The 21,827-nt window shown below is 53.3% G+C and overlaps 1 protein-coding gene across 6 annotated transcripts in view; it reads left to right on the top strand.

Annotated features, from left to right (window-relative positions):
• SHANK2 (SH3 and multiple ankyrin repeat domains 2) overlaps positions 1–21,827 on the top strand; it is a 546,027-nt gene that overhangs the window by 155,410 nt on the left and 368,790 nt on the right. For all 6 annotated transcript variants that reach the window (XM_060019467.1, XM_060019468.2, XM_060019471.1 and 3 more), the window contains exon 10: positions 2,040–2,117. In XM_060019467.1, the coding sequence (XP_059875450.1) occupies positions 2,040–2,117 (78 nt within the window). The remainder of the gene's footprint in view (positions 1–2,039; positions 2,118–21,827) is intronic.

The following is a 21,827-nucleotide window of genomic DNA, read 5'->3' as shown; positions in this document are numbered from 1 at the left end:
GTAAGCAGGCCCCTGGGGGGACCCTGGTCAGTGGCTTCATTTATTCATCACTGTGCCGTTGCCGCGTGTCCGCCCTGGGTGGCCACGCCCATTGCCTCTGCTCTGGACTCTATAGCTGGAGGTGGACCGGGGAGATGGGCCCAGGGCTGCACTGGAGCCCCTGTGCAGAGACCTGTAGAAGTCGGAGCGGCCCAGCCGCGTGAGGCGCCGGCACCTGCGGGCACTTGAGCATCCAGACGCTCTTCCCAAAGTGTAATTTGCCCGTCGTAACAGCCCAGCTGCATCTATTAGGCAAGGTGTTCATGTCGCCACTGCTTCTGTAGCCATGTGCTTCCACTTGTCTTTGTTTTTGGCCGCACCATGAAGCTTCCGGGATCTCAGTTCCCCGACCAGGAATTGAACCCAGGCCACGGCAGTGAAAGCCCGGAATCCTAACCACTAGGCCACCAGGGAACTCCCTTCCGCGTGTATCTTTTTATCTGTGGGTATTTGTCCCCACCCTCCCCATCAGGAGTTTCAAAAGGGTTGGCCTCTCCGGGTGAATAGTAGATGCTCAATAAGTGGACAGGAATAGATTGATTTTCATTGTACAAATCCACAAGAAATGACTATTGGCTGCCTTTTAAAAACGTTAGAAAATGTAAGTACAGAAAATAATAATAACAAAAGATTTACTCCGTCATCCCTTCTCCTTCCTGAGAAAGTAAAACCCCTTAACGGGTGACATCTTTCCAGACATATTCTTTGCTTTCTATAATACTGACTTTAAAATGGAAGTGAAATTCAGCTATATCATTGTTCTAAGACTCACGTTTTCTACTTAGACGTTCTTGGGTATTTTTCTTGTCAGTTTATATCGGTCTGCCTTCTTGTTTTTGCTACCACTGCCTCGGCAAAGAATGTTCTATGGAGAACAGTATGGAGGTTCCTTAAAAATCTAAAAATAGAGCTACCATATGATCCAGCAATCCCACTCCTGGGCATATATCCAGACAAAACTGCATTTTATTCAGAAAGATACATGCACCCCAATGTTCATAGCAGCACTATTGACCATAGTCAAGACATGGAAGCAACCCAAGTGTCCACTGACAGAGGAATGGCTAAAGAAGATGTGGTACATATATACAATGGACACTTACTCAGCCATAAAAGAATGAAATAATGCCATTTGCAGCAACACGGATGGACCTAGAGATGATTATACTAAGTGAAGTAAGTCAGACAGAGAAAGACATATCATATCGCTTATATGTGGAATCTAAAATATGACACAAATGAACTTATTTACAAAACAGGGAGAGACTCACAGACATAGAGAACAAACTTATGGTTACCCAAGTGGAAAGAAGAGGAGGGGAAGAAGGACAAGTTAGGAGTTTGGGATTAACATATATAGACTACTATATATAAAATATACATAGCAAGGACTTACTGTAGAGCACAGGGAACTATGTTCAATATCTCGTAATAACTTATAACGGAAAAGCATCTGAAAAAGAATATACATATATATGTATAACTGAATCACTTTGCTATACTTCTCTGAAACATTGTAAATCAACTATACTTCAATAAAAAGTTGTTTGTTTTGGAAAAAAAGAAAAGAATGTTCCAGAATGATTCCCACTTCCCTTTATTTTAGAACATTTTTGCCATCTCCAGGTTTTCTCTTCCTTTTTTGCCTTTTGTATTTTACTTGCAGCCTTTCTATTATTATGTATTTTATATGCACGTGCAAAGCTCTCTGTAGATGATCTTAAAAAAGTGGAATCACCGCCCGTGGGATGGATGTATTTGAAATTTTTGTAGATTCTGCTGAGCTGCTCTCCAAAGTCTTTGCAGCAGTGAAGCTTCAGCTGACAGCATCCAGGGCCTGTCCACCCTCCTCCTGGCCCCTCCGACGAACAAAGATGCCCTCCTGTTGACTTTGCGTTTTCGTTTCTCTGAATTCTTGTGAGATCGCCCTGTGAACAGGCTTCTCTAGAGGATGCCTGTGCCACCGCTTTACACACGGATTTCTTCTTCCTTCTCTGCAGGACAGCTGTGCCCGCGTGCTGCTGTTTCGGGGTGGAAATAAGGACTTGAAGAACTACAACAGCCAGACCCCGTTCCAGGTAAGCGGACTCATCAACCCCCCGAGACGCCGTGTCGTCGCGTTCCCACACATCCTCTGTGTGTGCTGACACGAGCTCAGCCCTTCCGTCGGGGATGGGGTCTGTGTGTGGAGCTGCGGCCCTATTTCAGTTTGCCGGTCCACACTGGCTTCCTTCCAGTTAGACCGAACAGCATCGCTAATGCAGCGATGCCTCCAGGGGGGCGATTCACGCAGGCAGCTTGGGAAAGGCAGCAGAGACGTGGATGTCGTTCACTGCAGCAGCTGTGGGGCAGTCCTGGCTTCGTGCTGATCCTGGGAATGGGGAGATCTTGGTAAGAATCTACCGGGAGGGAGCTGGCTTGCCATCATCCGGTGCCCTCACCCGGCCTGCTATCCTCGGTGAAGGGTGAACGACCGGTCCAGAGTGGCCGTGGGGTTACATGGTGGAGTGAGAAGCCAGGGTCCTGATTTTTTTAATTGTGGTAAAATACATATTACACAAAACGTACCGTCATAGTCACATCAACGTGTACAATTCAGTGACCTTCAGCACGTGCACGATGTGGTAACATCACTTCTGTGTAGTTAAGAACTTTTTCATCACCCCAAGGAAAACTGTACCCACCGACAGTTCCTCCCTGTTCCTCCCTCCCGCGGCCCCTAGGCAACCACTCATCCGCTCTCTTCCCTGTGGACAGGCCTCTTCTGGACATCTCATGGGGAGGGAATCGTACAATAGGTGGTCTTCTGTGTCTGGCTTCGTTCACTCAGTATTATGTTTTCAGGGTCTATCTGTGTTGTAGGTGTATCGCTGCTTCCTCCTTCTTTACGGCTAATATCCCATTTTATAAACATGGGGCTCGTGGAACTTTGAGGCAGCTGGCCAGATGGTTTAGGGTGGAAAAACTTGTTTTTTTGGCTATAACTCTTTCAGAGTTATTGAAATGCTTTCTCATCCTAAACACAGCCCTCTCCGCTCGAACTGAACGTTGAGGTGACCGCGATTCTTTTTATTTGGAAATAAGTTTTGCATCTTATTGAGCTGAGAGAGGTCTTTCATTTAGACCTGGCTTCCACGGGAGACTTGACCAATCCTCTCCTTAGATATCACTAATACAGACGAGCTTGAGGCCTTGAAAATGAACCAGTTCCATCCCCAGACTGGGCTGGATATCTAACAGTCATCATTAACCACTTTGCTCAGTTCGTGAGAACTGACGGGCCCGGACTTTACCCTGAATCCGTGGCTTGAAGATACGTAATGGGAAATGGGTCATGGAAGTGAGTTCCTGCTGTGCTAATGGGTCTATAAAGACTGCGGTTTCGCCCCAAAAGCCTGTTCTCTTTCCATTGGTGATGATGAGGGAGCCGTGGGCTCTTCCCACTTCGTGCTGGGACACATCTGCCCTTTTGGGCTCAGCAGTGGGTTGGTGGCCTTGGTTTAAATATTTTGTTGCCATTAACTAATATCTTTCTTTGGTCCTTTTTTTTTTTTTGAGGTCAGAACGGTGCTTAAATTGCTTAGAAAAGAGCAGCTAATGCCCTTTGATTCATGGTGAAGGCGTAGGTGATAGAGGAGAGCCATTTCTCCCCGTCTGGGCAAAGGTTTGCAACCGCCACCTGGCGCTCCAGGGGAGTGAGTTGGGCACGGCGTCCAGGACAGAATATCACTGTCAGTGACCTCCCTGTGAGTCCCCACTCCTGTCCCGTCACCACGGGCAGCAACCACCTAGTGCAGGGACACCCCTTCTTCCAGGAGGCCTGGCAGGAAGCGTCGTGCACCCTCCTGGCAGCAGATTCGCGCCAGCTCAGACCCGAGGCCATCTGTCTCTATTTTGCTAACGATAATCAAGTGCCCCAAATGATTCAGGAAGACAATTATGCAAACACGCTTGAATAATAGGACTTTGTGCCCTGCAGACACTGTTCATGTAACAGGCAGAACCAAAGCCTGGGTTGCTTGCTCTGCACGCCCAGCACGGGCTCCGACTGCGTGTGCCGGGAGCTGGTCTCCCCCTCATGTCTCCCCACCTTCTCGTGTTTTCATGGCACAAAGAGACTTAATTCAGGCTTCGGAGCCTTGCGTGTAAAATGTCCCCAGCATTCACGGTCCTTCCCTCCCGGTGATGAATCAACACCACTGATTTCGGGGGGAATGATGGCCTGCCCCACCATTTAACAGGGATCCAGTGTGTCCACCTGGGAAGCTTTGATGATACTCAGCTGCTGTTGTGGGCGTGGGCTTTTCTAAGAAACCTTGGAATATTTGACAGACTTCATCTGGCCAAGCTTTGCTTAATGATTTAATCCAAAGGCTGGAGCAGCAGCAGCAGGACTTGAGAAAGGCAGACCCCCAGGCACCCAGAATCTGAAGCTTGGGCACAGGGCTTCGGGTCCTGTGTTCTCACAAGCCCCCTAGAGACGCTGACATCCACTCAGGTGTGAGAATCAAGAGAGACAGAGGTGAATTTCTGAAGGAAGTGGTGACGGTGGTGACGGCGGTGACGGCGGTGATGATTGTGATGTGACAGTGGTGACGGTGACGGCGGTGATGATTGTGATGGTGGTGACGATGGTGATGGTGGTGACGGCAGTGACGGCGGTGACGGTGGTGACAGTGGTGACGATGGTGATGGTGGTGATGGTGGTGACGGTGGTGACAGTGGTGATGGTGGTGACGGTGGTGATGACGGTGACTGAATCAGCCCGGGCCACCATCACAGAGTACCACAGGCTCAGGGGCTTAAACAACAAACATTTATTCCTCACAGTCTGGAGGCTGCAAGTCCAAGGTCAACGTGCTGGCAGATCTGGTTCCTGGTGAGGGCTCTCTTCCTGCACCTACTCATTGGTATTTCTTCTGTACAACATGTAGAAAGAGAGAGAGAGAGCTTTCTGGTGTTTCTTCCTCTTCTTGTAGGAACAAGAATCTCATCTGATTAGGGCCCCACCCTTATGACTTCATTTGAACTTAATTACGTTTCTAGAGGCCCTTTCTACAAATATCATCACAACAGGGCTTAGAGCTTCAGCATATGAATTCTGGGGGAGACAATTCGGTCCATAACATTGATGACGATGTTGGTGGTATTGATGGTGGTTAGGGTATTGATGGTCATAGTGATGATGATGAATCTTCCCAGTTGCACAGAATCTTTTTCTAGAAAATATTTATTTGTTTGTTTATTTGGCTGCACTGGGTCTTAGTTGCGACATGCAGGATCTTTTAGTTGCGGCATGTGGGATCTTTAAGTGCGGCACGCGTGTGAGATCTAGTTCCCTGACCAGAGATCGAACCCAGGCCTCCTGCATTGGGATCGTGGAGTCTTAGCCACTGGCCCACCTGGGAAGTCCCCAGCTGCACAGAATCTTAGAGCTCACAGATGCTCTTTTGTGTGTTCTCGTTTAATCTTCAACAGCCCAACAAGGTAGGCATTTTTTTGCCCAATGTATAGGACACGTGGAATTAGAGACGTTAAGCCTAGGAGTCCTGAGTCAGTTAGTGGCCGAGTCTGTGAGCCCCAGGCCTTCTGACCACGGGTCCAGGGCTCTGTGGTCTGGGGTGAGGCAGGCACATCCTTCTGGCCTATGATTCATCTTGTATCCTGAGATGGAGCGCACAGCATCAGGGATTCCTTGCTTTTTGGATCGCTCAGTCCAAGGGAGCAAACCTTTCCTGGTTCTGAAGATAAAGAGAAATGGGAAGGAAGGAATTCTGTGGAGGTGGAAGGTCTAAGCGAAGGGGGAGTACAGCTGGGGTGGGGGACAGAGGAACGGCCGTCTGCAGGTGGGCTGTGATGTGCGCTGGGTTAGGCGCCGGTGCATGAAGGTGCCGTGTAGGTGTGGTTCACATCTGCAGTTGACTCAGTAAAGGAGATGAGCCTTCCAGGACGTGGTGGGGCCTCATCCCATCAGTCGGAGTCCTTGGGAGCAAAAACTGGGGTTCCCGAGAAGAAGGAATTCTGCCTCCACACTGTAACACGGAGACCCCGCCTAGGGTTCCCGCCACCGGCCTGCCCCACTATCACATGGGCCAATTCCTTAAAATAAATCTGTGCGTGCATGCGTGTGTGTGTGTGTACACATCCGATGGGTCTGTCTCCCTGGAGAGCTCTGGCTGATACCCGGGAGGATTGATTTGAACCCTTCTTGCCCCCAGCAGCTCCATTCCAATGGACCTTCGTGGTTTTGGAGGTAAGGATTCCAGCCCCTGTGTGTTTGGGGAAGCAGCTCTGCCCCAACACGTGTCACTATTGTGTCCTCCGCAGCTGCTCATCAGATGTCCAGAAGCAGAGAGGGAGGAGAGGATGAGGAAGACAGGGAAAGGCAATGAGAGACATTCTGGAAGGTCTGACGTCCAATTGTCATACAGGGAGGGGCGTGTGAGGACAAGATGCCGGGGGACAGAGAAGTCCTGGCCGTGGGATCTTTTTGGTGAACATCGTGCCCGGGTACGCTGGCTGCCGCCCAGGGAACAGGGGCTGTATGCCCCGCCGGGCACTCAGTCTTTAACACGCGTCATTCCTGATGCTGGCTCCCATCGTCCCCACTGAATGGAGAGGTGGGTGGACGCTGGGGTCTGCAGCTCGAAGGGTACGGTGAGGGTTGCCCACAGCCCGGGGCCCTGAGTCCTTCCTCCACCGTCACTCTGGATGTAGGGGGAGGAGAGAGGCCAGAGCCAGGATGGAGGCGTTTTAAATTCCTCGGGTCTTAGGCAGTAAATCATGGGGCCGAGCCGGGCATTGGCAGCCGCCCATAAATCCACTTCCTGGAGCCCCTCCCTCTGTGACTGACGCTCTGATGCCCAGGAACTGGCCGAGCCGTCGCATGTTCCCTGGGGGCCACTCCACTCTCAGGAATGACCTTGGGTCTCTCCTGGAGTGTCAGATCCCAGCTCTTGTCCTTCAGGTCTATGAGCATCTCCCGGAGCTGTGATGGCGCTCGCTCATCCAGGGCACAGCTGGGGAGGGATGGAGGTTCTCTCAGGTCACACCTGACGCCGTGCAGTGCAGTGATGCCTTGCGAGTGACCAAGTCTCCCCGTCCTTCTCCGTGTGCTCCCAGCCGCTGCTGCTGGGTTGGAAGGCGGCCCAGAGACAAAGGCAGCCTGACACCCTGGGGGCTGTTCGTGTTCCGGATGTTGTACTTTTCCTGGGAAATCGATGGAATCCGCTCGGCAGGCATTTCGAGGCCCTGCGTCCTCCACTTGTCCTTCTGAACTTCTTTCTTCGTTAGTCACTCAACAGTAAGACTTCAGCAGCATTTTGTCAAAATCCACACAGATTGTAGAGCAAGGTCAAGGCGCTGTCGTTCTCTCCTGTGACCTTATGCTTCCCCGTTGCATGTCGTGGGCAGGGTCCCAGGCCTCTCCTGCTGTGCTGCCTTCTGCGCCACAAATGGCGTGAGGTGACATCGCGAAATCGCAGAGTTAACACGAGACTGCATTAAAGGCACAGACACACGCGCACACACACAGACACATGGACACACAGATACACACACGCGCACACACAGACACAGGGACACACAGATACACACACGCGCACACACAGACACAGGGACACACAGATACACACACGTGCACACACAGACACACGTGCGCACACACCAACACATGCACACACATGCACACGCACAAGACACATAGACACACATACACACACGCGCGCACACAGACACATGGACATGCACACACATAGACACAGACACGTGCACGCACTGACACATACACGCGCACACACACCAACACATATGCACACACACAGACACGCATGTGCACGTGCACACATGTGGACATGCACGTGTGCACGCACTCAGGCCCTCTGGAGGAGCGCGTCAAGCTCCGGGTTCAGAGGCCGTGACCATGCCTGTAACTCCATCCCTGCCGGGCACACCATGGCTCCTCCCCTCGTCCTCTGAGGCGGTCACAGGGCCTCCTTCCCCCCCTGCTCAGGGAGACCAGCACCCACGTGACCCCTGCACGCCACCCACGATGGGCCCAAAGACAGATCCCAGCTTGACCTTCAGCTCACCTGGACCCGTGCACCTGGCCTCACGCCTGGGCCACGTGGATGTTCTGTGTCTGGGTGGGTGGACCAGCCGGGGGAGGAGCGGGGACTGTGGTGAGGGGGGACCAGAGCCTCACGGGCACGTCGTGGCAGGTGACCAGAAGAGAAAGCAGGGCTGAGTGAGGGGCCCGAGGACACAGGTGTGAGGCGGTGACACATCTGTGGAGCGGAGGCGGGGGCCACTGTGTGGGCACAGCATTCCAGGGGGACGGGGCATGAGCAAAGGCCAGGGGTCAGGGAAGAGCGTGGCGTGTTCGGGAAGGAGGCGACCCCTGCGGCAGGCACGGGGTGAGGGCTGCAGGAGCCCCCACGTGGAAGGGCAGTGTTCTGGGCTGAATAACGGCCCCAGAAGATTTAGGTCCTAATCCCCGGAACCTGCAAATGTGACCTTGTACGGCAAGGACTTCACAGAAGGGGTTAACCATCTTGAGATGGGGGGTTACCCTGGATTATCCGGGAGGACCCGGTGTCATCACAAGGGTCCTTCTAATGGGATATGCACAGAGGAGGCCACGTGGAGACGGAGGCAGAGGCTGGAGGGACACGGCCACAAGCCAAGGAGCACCTGCAGCCCCAGAAGCTGGAGAGGCAGGAGAGACCCTCCCCTGGAGCCTCTGGAGGGAGCTCGGCCCTTCCCACACCTGGTTTTGGCCCAGTGATGCTGATTTTGGACTGTGGCCTCCAGAACTGGATACGGTTCTGCTGCCTGAAGCCGGTTGTTTGTAGTCATTTGTTCCAGTGGCCCCAGGACACTGACACAAGAGCCCACTGGTGGTTGTCAAGTTGCGAGCCCACAAGTTCCTACTGCTCAAGTCCCCGGGCGCCCTCCTGCCTGGCCCTGCACCAGGCTCACTCCTTGGTTTCCCTTCTGCCCTCTGTGAAAATTGTCACCAGGTTGGGTGCATCTCTGCTCTTTGCCACCAATGAAAGCTACTAGGAAAGCCACGGTGTGGGAGCTGGGCCGTACAGCCACCCGAAGGTGACATCTGCATTGCTCGTGGTGTGTCAAGTCCCACATTGGCCTCTGTGACGCGTCCCACAGGCGGGGTGGCTCAGACAGGCGTTTATTACTCACGGTCCTAGAGGCCGGGGAGGCCAAGATCAAGGTGCCAGCCCTCTGGTTCCTGGCGAGGGCTCTCCTCCTGGCTTGCAGATGGCCGCCTTCTCTCTGTGTCCTCACGTGGCCTCTCCACTTTCAAGCCCCCTTCACGTGTGCTCTGTGAGAAGCAGCATTTAAACCCTCACAGGATGGGTTAGGAAATATCAGGTTTCAGCTGAGCCCTTTCCATGAGTGACAGTGAAAAACTATTTTTTTCTGTCCAGCCAGATTCTTTTTGCTTCTTTGCGTGTGTTTCTCTGGTGTGTTTAGAAGCAGCTCGGTGGGGCGGGAGCAGGGCACCGCTGGTACCTGCCTCATGTCTTGGGATCTGCTGACCTTCCACGGGGCAGACCACATGCCACGGGCCGGGGCACCCCGCTCTCCCACATTTGTTGGTGGAATGAGCCGCAGTCTGCAGTTTGCCACCTGCCATCCAGATGGTGGATCTCAACCCAGAGACTTTGTGGCCTGCCCAGGGTTTTTTAAAAACGAAATTCTTTGCCAACATTTAAATATGCAGAGATTTAGTATAAACATTCCGATTTCCAGCTCCCCTCGAATAATTAGGAAGCGTGGGCACGCGCAGGCAGCCTTTGTGTGTGTTGGCATTTGGCCAGGTTTGGGGAGCACTGCCCCTTTGGGAAGGTCGCCACTTGCCGGCCTGCTGCAGTCCCTACCGCTCCTTACTGCCCGCCCTCCCCCCCCCCCCCCCCCCCCCCGCCTCTTCCCCTTTGTGGCCTGGCCGGTCCCTCTAAGCCCTCCTGCCCGTGATCCCTGCTTAGGGCATGCAGTCGGGGAAGCCATTCATTTTTAAGTAGCTTCCTTAAAAAGTTCTTCTTATTTGGGATTCAGACTCTGTGTTCCCATAGAAACGGGGAAGAGGAAGTCGTGTTTCAGATTCGGGCACAGGAACCTGGGAAACCCGTGTTTTGGCTGATCTACTGTGCTGATCTATGATGAAGAAGGATCGGGTTTCAAGTTCATTATTCCAGCCAGTACACACAGAGTTCCTGGTTAGAGCCACGCTCCCTTCTAGGTGCTGGGAAATGCATCAATGAACGGCGACGCCCCTGCTCTCACGGAGTGCGCATTAGTCAGACTTATGGGGAACAATTAAACAGATATACAGGGAACGCGTCAGGGCTGCTAACTTACTTGAAGAGAAGCAGAGTGAGCGGGTCGAGACACAGGGTGTCTCTCTACCAGGCTGTATCATGATGGGAGCCTTGCACGACCTCTGATGTTTGAGCAGACGCCAGGAACGAGGGAGGGAGTGGGCCATGCTGGTATCTGGGGGACGGGAACCGGCATGTGCAAAGGCCCTGGGGTCAGAGCACGCCTGGCCTGTTTGAGGAGCAACAAGGAGGCCAGCCGGTGGGGGAGCGGGCGAGTGGAGGCCAGAGAGGCCCCCGTGACTCGGAAGGACTTTGGGCTTTACTCTGAGCAAGACGTGCAGCACCCACAGAAGAAAACTCTAAAATGGGAATCAACCCATCCCATCCGACAGCCCGCCATGGTCCCATATGAAAAGCAGGGCTGATTTTTACCCTTTGAATGACATGAGTGAGGGGTGCCCCGTGAACTGAACCAGCCAGGGGTCAGGACAGGGAGATTTTCCTAATTAATTGGTTGGTTGGTTGACTGTGCAACATCGGGGGAGGGGTGGCAAGGTGGAGAACAAGGCTGTGACGGATGTGTCTCGAGGTCAGAATCATGAGGGCCCCGGGGGGCCCTGGGTAGGCGCCTGGTCAGGGGCAGGGGGTGAGTCATCAGAGCTCTTCCCCGGAACCCCTGCACCGCAGCTGAGGTGGGAAACCCAGGTTTCGCGAGTTTAAAGTTACGCAGTCTGTCCCCCTAAACAGAGCACTGTGCGGCTGGCCTTGAGACGCCCCCCACCCACCCTCCCATCCCCGGGCACGTGGGCAGGGCTGGGCCGGGGCCCAGGGAGGTCAGCTGGCAGGTGCTGCTGTCCACGAGCTGAGAAAAGCACGCCCAGTCCCCAGGTAACATGTGAAGTTCAGGAAGCATGTGGGCACCTGACCCTATTATGTAAAAATGAAGGCGAGACAGTCACCGGTCCACAGCACCAGGATGGGAAGGAAATAGAGGCGAAGAGCATTAGGGAAACCACCCTGCCTGCCATCAGTGCACAGAGCGAGGAGCCGGCCCGATCTCAGGTCAGGACCCCAGAGACTCTGGGTGTTGGAAGCAAGGCTCCTCTGTGTTGGGGATTGCAGGTAAGGCTGGAAACGGGTGTGTTGGTTGAACCTACTAGGCCCGTATGACCAGGCTCATGGGGACCTCGCTGACCTCACAGCTTCCAACTCACTCCCTTTGCCCTAGACACCCTGGCCCCTGCTGTTCCTCAAGCACGCCAGACACACGCTTGCCCCAGGGCCTTTGCACCTGCTGTCACCGCTGTGAGTAGAACCCCTCCCCCAAGTATCCTGTGCTTCATTTCCCCCCATGAAAGCCCCCGGGGGGCGTCCTCCCACTGGCAAAAGCAACCTACCACATCCAGAGTTTCCATTCTGCATGCAAACGCTTCAAATCGAAAATAGGAACAGACAGCTGAGAATCACCAGCATTAAGGGAAAACTGCCAACATGAAAGGCAGACACCAAACAAGCAGAAATAAAGATGATGGGTAGAAACTGAGAAATTCAGAGAACAGAAGGGGACTTCAAAAATATATACCCCAGGGGGCTTCCCTGGTGGCACAGTGGTTGAGAGTCCGCCTGCCGATGCAGGGGACATGGGTTCGTCGTGCCCCGGTCCGGGAGGATCCCACGTGCCGCGGAGCGGCTGGGCCCGTGAGCCATGGCCGAGGCCATAACAGTGAGAGGCCCGCGTACCACAAAAACAGACAAACAAAAAAAACAAAACAACAACAACAACAACAACAACAAAAATATATATATATACCCCAGGGACTTCTCTGGTGGTCCAGTGGGTAGGACTCTACGTTCCCAATGCAGGGGGCCCAGGTTCAATCCCTGGTCGGGGAACTAGATCCCACATGCATGCCACAAGTAAGAAGTCTGCGTGCCACAACTAAGAGCCCACATGCCGCAACTCGAGATCCCACATGCCACAACGAAGACCCGGCATAGCCAAAATAAATAAATAAAATGTTTAAAAAATATATATATGTGTATGTACCCCATCTCCTCAGTGTGATAAGGGAGGATAAAGCACTTGTGAAGTGAGGGTTGAAGGGGCTCATGACAAGCAATAACGGCAGCTAAGCTATGAGCGCAGCCCTGCTGAAGAGGACCAGAGATGGACGGGAGAACTGAGACGTAAGGTAATCCGGGAGTTGGGAGAGGGTTTGACACCTGAATGACGGAATTTCCAGGGAGAGCAGAAGAAATCAGCAAAGACATCATTCAAGACAACGCCACCCATCAGAAGGACACGAGATTCCCAATTGGAAAAAGGCCCCTGAGCTTCCAGTATCAAATGTGGGCAAGTGTCCACAGCAAGGACAGGGCTCGTGAGAGCCCAGAACTTCGGAACTAAAAATAAAAATGCGATCCTTAGATTTCAAAAAGGGAAAAGCCATTTCCACATGGAGGATCGGGAGTCAGACATTTCAGCAACAGCGTTGAAAGCTCATGGACTGTGAATTTCATCCTCCAGGGCAGACGTCACCTGGAAACGAAGGCAGCAGAGAGATGGCCTGACGTGCTTGCAGCTGGAGAGGAGGCCTCTGTCAGAACCTGGTGATCCATTAATTACGGGTCAGTAGAAGAGCAGAGTTTTAAAGGTGGCTGTTATTCACTCACGGGAGAGAGACCCATACTCGGCTGCGGGAAAGATGGAGTTAGCCATCCTAATGTAGACACGGGGTGATGATTAACCAAAGCAGGGGATGCACCTGTACTGGGCTGTATGGTGGATGAGCTGAGCCCTCGTCTTCCACAGCAGGATGTCGACAACTAATATTTAAATGGAAAGAAATCAAGACAGCACCAGGAGTGTGCTATTTAGAAGGAGGCAGCAAAGGACTGAGAAAGCAAGCGTGAACATGGTCTGGGGCGTGTGTGTGTAGGCAGTAGGGGTGTGGACAACCGTGTAGAAGGATTTGACTTTTCAGACCATGCATCCAGATGTGTGGCACCTAGAGGCAAAAATTTGATTTCATTTTTTTAAAGGCAGTCTTTCCTGTTCCCCCTTCCCCCTTACCATGAGCTCACCTTTGCCCGGTGAACTCCTATTCACCCTTCAAAACCAAAGCCCTCTCTCTGCAGGCTGCTCTCCTGCAGCCTTGGGCTGTCCCGGTGGTGCTTTCCTTTTCGTGCCCGTGTTACTTGATGTGCACCTGTAACATAATGTATCAGCGTGGACGGTTTCTGCATCAGTCACCCAGCTACACTGTAAAGTTCTTTGAGGAGGGGATGCCCCGCCTCTTCCATCTTTGAAGTCCGAGTGCCCAGCGGCAGATGATGAACACACCTGACTGGAGATGGAATGAGCTGTGACTGGGCAGCTGTCCTTGGTCACCTGTCAGGTAATCCTTGTAACTCCGCACACTGGCCACTAGGTGGCAGCGTTAACTTGGGACGGCTCGGTCCAGGTGTGCAGGTGGGGCAGCCAGGGTGCTGCCGATATTTTTTTGTAATTGGAGTGTCGTTGATTTACAATGTTGTGTTAGTTTCAGGTGTACAGCAAAGTGATTCAGTTATACGTACACATATATCCACTCTTCTTTAGATTCTTTTTCCATATAGGTCATTACAGAGTATTGAGTAGAGTTCCCTGTGCTATGCAGTAGGTCCTTATCAGTTATCTCTTTTATATATAATAGTGTGTATATGTTAATCCCAATCTCCTAATTTATCCCTGCCCCGCTTACCCCCTTGTAACCGGAAGTTTCTTTTCTACATCCATAGCTCTATTTCTGTTTTGTAGATAAGTTCATTTGTACCCTTTTTAATTTTATTTTTATTTATTTATTTATTTTTGGCTGTGTTGGGTCTTCGTTTCTGTGCGAGGGCTTTCTCTAGTTGTGGCAAGAGGGGGCCACTTTTCATCGCGGTGCGCGGGCCTCACTGTCACAGCCTCTCTTGTTGCGGAGCACAAGCCCCAGACGCGCAGGCTCAGTAGTTGTGGCGCACGGGCTTAGTTGCTCTGCGGCATGTGGGATCTTCCCAGACCAGGGCTCGAACCCGTGTCCCCTGCATCGGCAGGCAGATTCTCAACCACTGCGCCACCAGGAAAGCCCTGTACCCTTTTTTAGATTCCATATAAGTGATATCATATGATATTTGTCTTTCTCTGTTTGACTTACTTCACTCAGTATGACAACCTCCAGGTCCATCCATGTTGCTGCAAATGGCATTAGTTCATTCTTTTTTTATGGCTGAGTAATGTTCCATTGTCTATATGCACCACATCTTCTTTATCCATTCCTCTGTTGATGGGCATTTAGGCTGCTTCCATGTCATGGCTACTGTAAATAGTGCTGCAATGAACACTGGGGTACGGGATGCTGAGATTGATGTTTACTATTTCTGTCCTGAAGAAACACGTCCTGAATGTCAGTTCTGGAATTGTTCATCAATTTGAAGTGAAGTAGAAATGACCCTGTATCAGTCAGCTCCGGCTGCCATAAAAGAAGATCACAGATGGAGCAGCTTAAAGAGCAACATTTATTTCTCACAGTTCTGGAGGCTGGAAGTCTGAGATCAAGGTGCCACCCCCTCTGGTGCCTGGTGAGGGCTCTCTTCCTGCCTTGCAGATGGCTGCCTTCTCACTGTGTCCTGGAGAGAGAGATCGCTGGTGTCCCTTCTTATAAGGGCACTGATCCCATCGTGACCTCCTCCAACCCCCTCCTCCTCCCAAAGACCCCACCTCCAAATACATTCCACTGGGTGTTAGGGCCTCAACACAGGAATTTGGGAGGGGGGAGGACACATGCAGTCCTTAAACCCAAACCACAAGACCAGGAGACGTTTTGGGCCAAGTTTTTCTCAGTTTGCTGTAATGCTTCTGTCATCTGTAGTTTCACATTTGACTTTGAATGGTACCCTGCTGTCCCTCTGCAGACGTAATTCTGGGAGCAGTCATGCATACACGTGTGTATCAGGTTAGAAAACTACCCAGTTCATCAGAAAACGCCCCTGCAGCTTTCTAGAAAGAGGGAGGAGGGTGGAGAGACTGGCATTTACTGAGTGTCCACTGTGGACCATGCAGGGGGATTTTATTGGGAGAATGTGGTCTTCAGATGCCCTGCACGTTTAAATATCTTGAACCCCTTTTACAGATGAGCTAGTGAAGGCAGAATTGAAATTTGGGGCTGTCGGACTCCAAACTTACGTCCCGTCTCTAATCGGCCCGTCTGCCTCCTGGGATTCAAACTGATGACCCCCTGTTAATCTTGGCCTCCCTGCCCAGAATGAATGCAGCCTCTGCTGTTCCCACAGGTGAACTTGCAGGTTGGCTAATGAGTGAGGGGCCCCCCAGGACCCCCGCTCGGTACTTGTTGGTTCAAGTTGGCGTTTCTCCCCTTTCTTTCCTAATCGCCGTCCCGCCCCCCGTGGCATTTCTGTACCGCAGATACACCGTGAATCCTTCCTAGGCGCTGTCCCTATGGCTGCACTTTATGCATGGAAAGAGGAAAATATCTTTGTCCCCCTGAGAACTGATCTTCATCTCCTTTCAGAATGGCTTAAGGCATCTGAGCTTTCTGTTTTGGGGAAAATGCCAGTTTTTGTATATAATTAAGCCACTTCTGTTGGGGATCGTCAGAAAGGAAAAGGACAATAGGGGAAGGGCAGAAATATAGGAGCTCCCCGGGGCTGCAACAAACTGACAATAGCTGGGTGGCTTATAACAGCACAAGTGTATCTTCTCACAGTCTGGAGGCCAGAACTTTGAAATCAAGGTGTCAGCAGGGCCACGTTCCCTCCCAAGGCTCTAGGGGAGGGTCCCTCCTGCCTCTTCCAGGTCCTGGGGGCTCCGGGGTCCCTGGGCTTGTGGCTGCAACCCTCCCGTCTCTACCTCTTCTTCATGTGGCCTCTCCTGCTCATCTGTATTCAAATCCCCCTCTGCCTCCCTCTTATAAGGACACCTGTGATGACATTTAGGGCCCCCCTAGATAATCCCGGCTTATCCCATGTCCCCTTCTCAAGATCCTTAACTTTATTACACCTGCAGACCCCCCTTTTTGCCATGTAATCCCTGGTCAGGTTCCAGAGATTCGGACCTGATGTCTTTGGGGGGCCGTTAATCTGCCCACACGAGAGCAAAAGAGTAACCAAGCAGAGGAGAGGGTTCTGGATGGGAAGAGGGCAGAGGGACCCCCGCCTTAGAACTGCCTTTCCAGACCTGGTGGGGGAGGGGGCAGAGGCACGAGAACTTCTGCATGTCCAGGTGGACCAGGGAGGCCAGAGTGACCGAAACCCAAAGGCCTTGAGCCGTGCATGGAACCCCGGGCATGGGGCAGGGCCGATGGCAGACTTGGTGCCCATCACCGGGGGGACCACAGGAGTGCAGCAGACGCTGAGAAGCTCCCAGCGAGACCTGCGGCCAGGGATGGGAGGTGACAAGGAGCTGCCTGGGGCCACCATCTTGACGCCCTGGGACGCATCGGTATGCCTCCGCCATTCTGTAGATCCCTCCTGCCCCCACCCCATCCCGGCCGTTACCCCCTCAGCCCTGAACCCTGTGCGCGCCTCCCGATTCCACCGGCCTCTCGCCGGCTCCGGGCCCCCGGTGACGGTACACGGGGCGGAGTCCATTCCTGCACCTCCCAGCTGCGAGGCCGCCTCCCTTGATTCCCATCTCCCCCGCTTCCCTCTTGCGCTGCCTGACTCTGACCTCTGGGACTTTGCAGATGCTGTTCCCTCTGCCTGGAACTCGCCTCCCTCCCCGCACTGCTCAGCCGGCTAGGTTAGGGCTAGGGCCCCCAGGGAAGCTCCAGTCCTTCCCGGAAGTGGGGTGTGATGCCCCAGCAGCACCCCTCACCTGCATCGTCATTGCCTCTGGGGTCTTCGTCTGTCTCCCCCACGGGTGGTGTGTTTCCACGGGGCAGAACCTCACCTCGCTCCCCGTGGGTCCTCAGATGACCCTCCATGGGTGGCCAGTAAACGCCTGCTTATAGGTTGAATTTCAGTGAACAGAACTGTATCTACGTGGGCTTTTATAAGTGCTGCGGTGGCCTCCAGCCCTTTAAGCCTTGTGGTGCGCTTACCCCTTGGGTTAACGTGAGTGTCCATTTTGAGGGACTTGCCCTTCCTCGTTGGGGAGGGAACCCTGTGTTCCAACAAGATCCCAGAGCTTTAGCTCGATCGGTGACATTCATGAAGGCTGCCTGCCTTCCCCGCTCAGCGTCACCCACTCCTCTGACCGTCCCTTCCAGGCACAGGGGTTAAAGGTGTGCCTGGGACCGCCCCCCAGTGATGCTGGTCTCCTGAAAACCTTCTGGGATTCTGTTCTCACTCTCCTGTCTTCCTGCAGCTGTGGCCTTGCCCAGTCCTCAGACGATTGGCTGATTCAGGGTCAATTAGATTTTGTCCCCTAGAAAATTAGGATGAGGGGAGAGAGGGCGGGGTTATAAAGACCCCCCGGCAACCCAGAGCCTGGGGAAGCAGAGGGAGAGTGGGGTGGGACACAGCGAATGGAGGAAGACGGGGAGGAGACAATGTGGATTGAGAGAGAGTAAGACAGACACACACACAGACTCCTGCACACACATGTACACACACACGCACGTGCAGATGAAGAGGTCAAACGTCCTGCACTAGGTTTTCATGAGATTCCCCCAAACCACCTTTTTGGTCGAGCCAACCAGTGGGTTTGCGTTCGTCAGATACAAGCAGTTCCCAGGTTGAACAGGGACGGCGCCGGGTCGGACCCAGATGTTCTTCCTCTGAGTCCCACCTCTGTTCCACCACGTCTGCCCGCCTCACGGTTCACACGTCTTTCCCACAGCTGTCCTTTGAGCCCCACCAAGTGCCAGGCTCTGGGGGCACTCGGTGGGCACGTGGTCACCTTGGGTGAGAGGTAAATGCCAGGTGCACAGAGAAGGGAACAGACGGAGGCTAAAGGACGGGTCACCGTCACCCCCGAAGGCGGCACCAAGCCCGTGTGGCCACAGGAAGCCCTTTTCCAGCGTGTGTCTGGCACATGGGCCGCCCACGAAGGTAGGGCTGACCCTGCCCCCCCGGGCCCTCGGGAGGCTTAGGGTCAGGGAGACACCAAGCGGGTGACGATGACGCAGCTCCCTGCTTCTCTCCGCAGCTCCGCTGGGGAGGGTCTCATTCAGGCCTGGGGCCTCCAAGCTGGGTTCTCAGCACGGCCAAGTGACAGATCTCGGGGAAGGGCTCTGGCATTCCTGTCTGCTTCTGGGGTTTGGACATTTCCCTGACTGCCACGTGGCTTCGGGACTTTTAGAAGATGTCTATGCGCTCCCTCACCTCGAGAGACACTCTCTTCCACCGCCTCTCAGTTTTGAAAGCATCTGGGCATGTGCTGTTGTTTATAACACTTCCTCCAGACGTAAGCAATATCGATCCTATTACTTTATTAAAAACCCAGAGTCCCCCTGCACGGCGTCTTAGCTCGTCCAGGGCTGGCATGTCCCATTCTGATGCCAGGCGGAAGAGCGGGGTTTGGGCAGGACAGAGGTGCCTGTCTAATGCCACAGATCTCAGGCTTGCCACTTAAAAGCTGCAGCTAGCGGCGACATTTCAGGAAAGGTCATGCCGATCGACAAATCCCAGGGAGGGAAAGGGACACCGACGAGTGAATTCCAACGTGGACTGTTGTTTCTCCCAGGAAATTCGGTGTTAACTGAATCATGCCAGGGACTGACGATGGGTACCGGTGAATTTACGCTCCCGTTGGTGTATTCGGGGATTTTCACTTCCTCTTAATCTCTGGCCCTTCTTCAGGGAGGGCTGTCGGCAATGGGGGTGAGCAGCTGGGCCCGGGGAGTTAGGGGTGCGTAAGACACAGGTCCCCCCAGAGCTCACCTGGCCAGCACCAGCTCCCGTCGGTGGAGAACTGTTTTGCTCATGCTTCTAGGTGCTGACGTGGTCATCAGAAACCAAAAGGATTGCCCACAAAATGGACAACTAAGTAGCCCAGACCAACAGGGGGGTCTGGCTTCCTTTGCCTCGTTGCTTTGAAGGTATTTATAAGTTCTCAAGTTGGTTTCAGCACTGGGACTCTTCCCCCATCGCTTTTGAACGTTTTGGGAATAGGCTCTAGAGAGCTGGCATTTAAGGGAAGGATATTTATTCAAGAGAGAGGAGGCCCCGCCAGCTGTGACGGTGATGAGGCCAAATGGATGTCAATTCCCCTGAGACTTCAGCCTCGGGACCCAGGAGTGGTACCCACCGTGGGGTTTGGCCTGTGCCGCTGGAGCGGGGCTGCAGGCCCACGTTGGTCCCTGTTGCACGTGAGCCCCAAGCTGCCTGTGATGGAGGCCTCCAGACCCACGCTTTACTAGAAGCGCTTCGCAGTGCAGGGTCCAGCCTAAAATGCCTGTTAGCGTCACAAAGAGGGAACTTGGTATAAAGGTTCGTCCCGCTTTTCAGAACTTGGAGTTTTAAAAGCATCCTCGAGCCGCCTTCTCACACACGGCTTTCTTGTCTCAGCAAAGCGTCTTCTGGGCAGAGTTTGTGTTTTGTTCATCTCTTAATTAAAGCCAAGGGCCCAGCTCAGGATTCAGCACAGAGTAGGGGTGCTTGTTGATTGAACCAATGAATAAAAAATAAGTTAGCGTACCAGGTTTGGAGAAGACCTCATGCCCAGACAGAATAGCATTGGTTGACCTTTAGATTTTAGGGTGTTAGGAAGGCGGGCGTGACCCACAGTGACCTCCTGAGTTGGATTCGGGACAGCTCAGCTGTGAGCCCATAGGCCCCAGCTAACCACGTCATCAGGACTAGTTACTAACTTAAGACTCAGTTTTTCTATCTGTGAAATGGGACTAGTGAACACAGCCACTTGACTGTGGACAGTACGTGGGATAGATGGAATAGGGCAGCTAACACAGGTCCACACTCCAGCTCCATCACTTTGGTTTATATCCTGGTCCCTGGCAAGATGCAAGCAGCTCAAGACAGGAAAGTTCTAGAAGGAAGTCCAGCGGTTGACGTGACTGGCCTTGGTTAGTCGGGCCAGCTCGTCTGCTGGGCAGCGTCTCATCTCGGACCTCAAGTGGCTCGTCTGTTAAGCGGCGACGGTTCTGCCCATCCTGGGGAGCCCTTGTGTCCACGGCAGATCATTTGCCCGTCAGCGCTTAGGATGAATCGCTGTAGTGACCGTCCTGGCTGGTGGCTGAGGGAAGACGTCTTGGCTCGTACGAGACCACCATGGTGCTCAGCTCCGGGGGACTCTCGGTACCCACCTCTGCCAAACAGACTCCCTGAAAATACGGTGTGTGTCCCGGGTGGGATGCCCCACTTCCTCCTGGGGGGGGCCACCCCTTTGCCTGGGTGTGCACTCTGTGAGGGTTCCTGGCCCCCTGACTGTGATGTGATGGTCCAGGCTTGTTCATCATTGAGCAAAATTTACTGAAAACCTTGTGAGTGTCTGTGGGTCCAGGGAAGGGACATCCCGCAGTGCCAGCTCCCTGCTGTCCCCGAGCCGGACTCCGTCAGGGGGAATCCCTGCTACCTTCTGAGTTACGTGCCTGGTCTCCTCTGTCCTGAGGGGCTCCCTTCTTACGCTGAATCATTACCATCAGTGCTTTTCGATGTAGCCTCTTTTCTGTTGTCGAGTACATGAAATAGTGGGCATCATGCAGTCAGAGGGGTCTTGTATCTGATGAAGCACCGTCGTCACAGTGGCCGTAGACACTGGGAGTTGCGGGGGGGAGGGGCGGATGTTTGAGGGTAACTTGTCCTGGGGCCCATCCCACATCTGAAAGCTGAGTGAGTAACAGCTCGGAAGCAAGAAGGCAGGTGGGAAGGGCGGCTTTTCAGACTGGGGGCCGTGGGTTTGGAGGTCCCACGGCACGAAGATGCTGGCTGTGTGGGGCGGGGGATGAGAAAGGGGGAGGGGAGGCTGGCCCGATGCGGGGCCGTGTTCCCTGCGGCACTGAAGGCCATGGGTGGATTCTGGGTTTGCGAAAAGAGGTGAACACCTGGTTTTCATGCACTGTATTTTTGTGGTTTTTGTTTGTTTGTTTGTTTCTTAAAGGGCTTCAAATGCTTGGCTTTTTATTTATTTATTATTTATTTATGGCTGTGTTGGGTCTTCGTTTCTGTGCGAGGGCTTTCTCTAGTTGTGGCAAGCGGGGGCCACTCTTCATCGCGGTGCGCGGGCCTCTCATTATCACGGCCTCTCTTGTTGTGGAGCACAGGCTCCGGACGCGCAGGCTCAGCGGCCATGGCTCACGGGCCCAGTTGCTCCGCGGCATGTGGGATCTTCCCGGACCGGGGCTCGAACCCGTGTCCCCTGCATCGGCAGGCGGACTCTCAACCACTGCGCCACCAGGGAAGCCCTTTGTTGTTGTTTTGTTGTGTTTGCTTTTTGAAAATTACGGCAAAACACACGCATCCAATGTTGCTAGATCTTCCCGCTTTTCAAGGGAATTCAGAAATTCA

The sequence above is a fragment of the Delphinus delphis genome, chromosome 8 (genome assembly GCF_949987515.2).
Source record: "Delphinus delphis chromosome 8, mDelDel1.2, whole genome shotgun sequence".
NCBI lineage: Eukaryota > Metazoa > Chordata > Mammalia > Artiodactyla > Delphinidae > Delphinus > Delphinus delphis.
This window is presented reverse-complemented; position numbering and strand designations above follow the sequence as displayed.